At 35.7% G+C, this 4129-nt stretch overlaps 1 protein-coding gene across 1 annotated transcript in view; it reads left to right on the top strand.

The window, feature by feature from the left end:
- LOC111867232 (protein disulfide-isomerase A6 homolog) overlaps window positions 1–4129 on the top strand; it is a 23985-nt gene that overhangs the window by 3231 nt on the left and 16625 nt on the right. Inside the window, exons 3-4 of the mRNA XM_023856890.2 lie at window positions 1584–1823; window positions 3050–3211. Of these exons, the coding sequence (XP_023712658.1) occupies window positions 1584–1823; window positions 3050–3211 (402 nt within the window). The remainder of the gene's footprint in view (window positions 1–1583; window positions 1824–3049; window positions 3212–4129) is intronic.

The raw sequence follows: 4129 nt of genomic DNA on the forward strand, positions 1-4129 counted from the left end.
CCGTGTACTGGTGCAGTGATTGTGATGTTGGGCTATGTATTGACCAGTGTTTTCAGGATTACCACACCAAACTCAACTTTTAGCAGTTCGAGTGAGTAAAAAAATATTATTTTTCATAATTCTATTAAAAAATATATATAGTTTTGTTCTCCGTTTCATTATGAATATTTCTGTGAAAATTTTATCTCAATATACCTATTTTTGCGAGAGTTACTAAATTTTTCATGGATAAGTGCATTTTTCTGTTTAATAATTAAATACCCCGTCGGTTTGGGGATAGGGAAAGATTTAAATACGATCCGTTGCGGAAGGGTTAAGTCTCCACAAGCTCACTTCTTGTACTCTTCTGTTCTCCAAATCCAAATTTGCTCTGAATTTACAGCTCACAGCTCTCGTTATACAGCTGCTGAGCCGACATGGACCTGCAATGAACACCTAGCACATGATCACTATGCAGTCAGTTTATTGGCGCGTTGGTTGGGTCTACAGAAAACACAGCTTTCTCTCTCGTTGCATGTTGGAGTGTTTTTTAGAGAGCTGTTGCCTGGCAACACGTTGATCATATCCATTACAAAATATCCATTCTTCAGGATATTTGTGCCACATTTTGGGCATCAAATGCTGACACACTGGATTTAGTGTAATGAACTCAAGTAATCTAAATAAAAAAAAAATATTAGTGATCACATGGACAGGTGTTGATGTAAATTGAGTGGTACATTTAATCTGCAAAGAATATCAACTTAGATGTGGTATAGAAATGCTGGGCCACAAATTGACAGGGGCAGAAAGCTTCCACTGAAGCAGTAAAGAAAGCCTGAATGGAGTCATTAAAGTGTGTTATGGAAGTGTTTATACCATTATTCTACAGTTTTTACGCAATATCATGTAAACATTATGGATTAATTGTATGAACATGTGTTTAATATGTATAGTAACTGTGTTATTTATATTGAGGGGGGAAATAATAAACATTCTGCACAAAATAACCATGTGTCATCTGTTCAGTTGATGCTTTCTCTTTGTAAACTGCTTAGACTACACAAGCAGCACAAAAAAATAGCGGAAACATTGTGAAGATGTAGTGGATTGGTTCTTTCTCTTTGGAAACTGCTTAGACTACACAGTTATGTCATCAGGCAGCACAAAAAAATAGCGGAAACATTGTGAAGATGTAGTGGATTGGTTCTTTCTCTTTGGAAACTGCTTAGACTACACAGTTACCTCCTCAGGCACCACAAAAAATAGTGGAAACATTGTGAGAATGTAGTGGATTGGTTCTTTCTGTTTGGAAACTGCTTAGACTACACAGTTATGTCATTAGGCAGCACAAAAAAGTAGTGGAAACATTGTGAGGATGTAGTGGGTTGGTGCTTTCATAAATAACTTTATGTTAGAAATTCTTTTGTTATTAGCATATTTTTATTATATGGAGTTTGAGATGGATTACTGGTGTATCTTATTAAAAATTCTACAGTGCACTCTGTGGATGAGGGGTAGAATGAAAATTAACTACAGTTACAAATTTTTGGATAGTACAGCTGTTGTGTATATAAATTTTAATAGTTTTGTTGTCCTTATAGGGTGTTATCAAAGTTGGAGCTGTAAATGTTGATGAACATAAATCACTTGGAGGACAGTATGGTGTAAGAGGTTTCCCAACAGTTAAAATCTTTGGTGCTGATAAGAATAAGCCAGAGGATTACAATGGACCCAGGACAGCACAAGGACTTGTGGATGCTGGTTTTGATGCATTGAGAAACAAAGTATCAGCACAGATGTCTGGTAAAAAGAGTGGAGGCTCAAGTTCAGATGGTAAAAAGGTAAGTTCTAGTGAGTAGATATGCTGTCTTATTTACAATGGAAATTAATTGGCAGACAGCCACTATATCTGTATCTTAACATGATTTCATCATATTGAAAATTCTTCTGTTTTACCTTGAAGCCAAGAAGCAAATTTGTGCACATATCAGCCCATTATAACGATGGGCTATGGGCTGGATGGCCGTGGTTTGATTCCTGGCAGGGGTAAGAGACTTTTCTCTTCCCTACAGTGTGCGTACTGACTTTGGGGCCCACCCTTCCTATACAATGGTTACCAGTTGCTCTTTCCATGGGAGTAAAGTAGCGTGGACGTAAAGATGATCACTCACCTTCATCTAATGCTGAAGTCAAATGGTGGAGCTGTACCTCCACTTCCCATATGTCATCATGGTGTGGTGTATAATTAATTAAGCACACGGGCTAGTGTCTGGTAACCCACAGGAAGACCTACACAAAACTGGAAAACTATTCTCTCTGAACAGATGCATTTCGCTGTCTTGGCTAGTACACTGTGGTGAAACTGTCCTGGTCAGTCTGTGAGGGACTTGGTATTAATTTATTTTTTATGTTGTATTCTAAAGAACATAAACTTTCAGAAACTGGATCTGTTTCCAGTCTTAGGTGAGGGGGTGGGAGACACTGGATGGTAGATGAAATATGCAATGTGCAACATGTGGTATATCACATTGAAGTTTTGAATAATCTACTTTTTTACATTTGTAATTACCTTTTTTAAGTATGTGAAGCACAGTTATCAAGTAACTTATGCAATAGCTGTGTCCTGAAGAGAAGTGTGACTCATAATCATGTAACTTGAAATTTTTGTCACGTATATGGTTTCCTCAGCATCTGCAATTTTCACCAAAAAATGCGTAATTCAGTTAACTGTAATCCCCTTCATTTTAGCCATTTACAAGTTATCTGTATTTTTAAACAAATAATTTTATTGTTTTTTAGTCATGAGTGTTAGGTGAGTCAAATAATTAATATGAAATTGCTTTAACATAAATTTCTTGTAGGTTGGTGGATATACGAGTATGTAGTGTGTGAGGGGTTTGATATTAAGTGGGAAAGCTCTTATTACATTGTTACTCTATCATTCCAGCATATATACAGTGTAATGTGGAAGTGCCTTCTGTTCAGCATCATTATAGAACCTGAAAATAAGCTTGTTGTTGTTGTTTTTTTTTTTATTTATTTTATTTTTTTTTTTTTTATGTTCCAGGGTGATCCAAAGGATGTGATAGAATTGACAGATTCAAATTTTGATTCCATGGTTTTGAATTCAGAAGACATGTGGTTGGTGGAATTTTATGCACCATGGTGTGGTCATTGTAAGAACTTAGCCCCTCATTGGGCCCAAGCAGCCAGTGAACTTAAAGGGAAGGTAAGGAGCAGTCATGTGAATCAGACTTGTCGAAAAGCTTATATAGCTTAGATAGTCAAGAAGTTCCCACTATGAATGAAACATGGAAGTCTTACGCTGTATATGCTCACATCCCATTTTCTTAATATTAATTTAGTATTATTATCCTGTCTGCATCTAAGTCTCTCAAGCCGTCTCCTCCCTTCAGCTCTCTGATTAAAGTTTTGTAAGTAATTTTCATCTCACCCCTGCATGCCTCATGCGTTGTTTATCTCCTTGATTTGAGTATCCCAATAATATTGGTAAAGAGTACAAAATATGAAGCATCTATGGCTGTCCCCTTACTACTTCCTGTCACAGGTTCAAATATCATTCTCAGTACTTTTTCACAATACTCTTAATCTGTGCTTTTCCCTTTGGATGAGAGATTGAATCTCACACCCATATGAAACGGCAGATAAATTACAATTCATGTTTTAATTGCTTTAGATATGAAATGCTTGTGTATTAATTAATTAATTCATTCATTCATTTATTTGCATTCTGTTAATCAATACAAGGTCAAACCAACCTATGGGATATAGAACCTGTCAAGATACAAATATAATATAAACATAAAATAATGATATATACATACATTCATAAAGAGCACAATAAGGACATAAAGTAAAACACAGTATTGCATAACAGCAGTGTCACAAAACACATTTTGAACAAAGACACAAAGCAAAACACAGTATTGCACCACAGTGTCACAAAACACAGTTTGAACAAATACACAATATAATAGTGAAGACAATGAAACATGAATGAATTGAACTTACAGTGGGAAGACCTCCCACGACTAATCAAAATGTACAAAGGGCAAGAAATATAAAAAGAACCATATTCATTAGGAAGTTAATTGGTAATATTCATCAATACTATAGAATGCATGTT

The sequence above is a fragment of the Cryptotermes secundus genome, unplaced genomic scaffold (genome assembly GCF_002891405.2).
Source record: "Cryptotermes secundus unplaced genomic scaffold, Csec_1.0 scaffold945, whole genome shotgun sequence".
In the NCBI taxonomy this organism is placed as follows: domain Eukaryota; kingdom Metazoa; phylum Arthropoda; class Insecta; order Blattodea; family Kalotermitidae; genus Cryptotermes; species Cryptotermes secundus.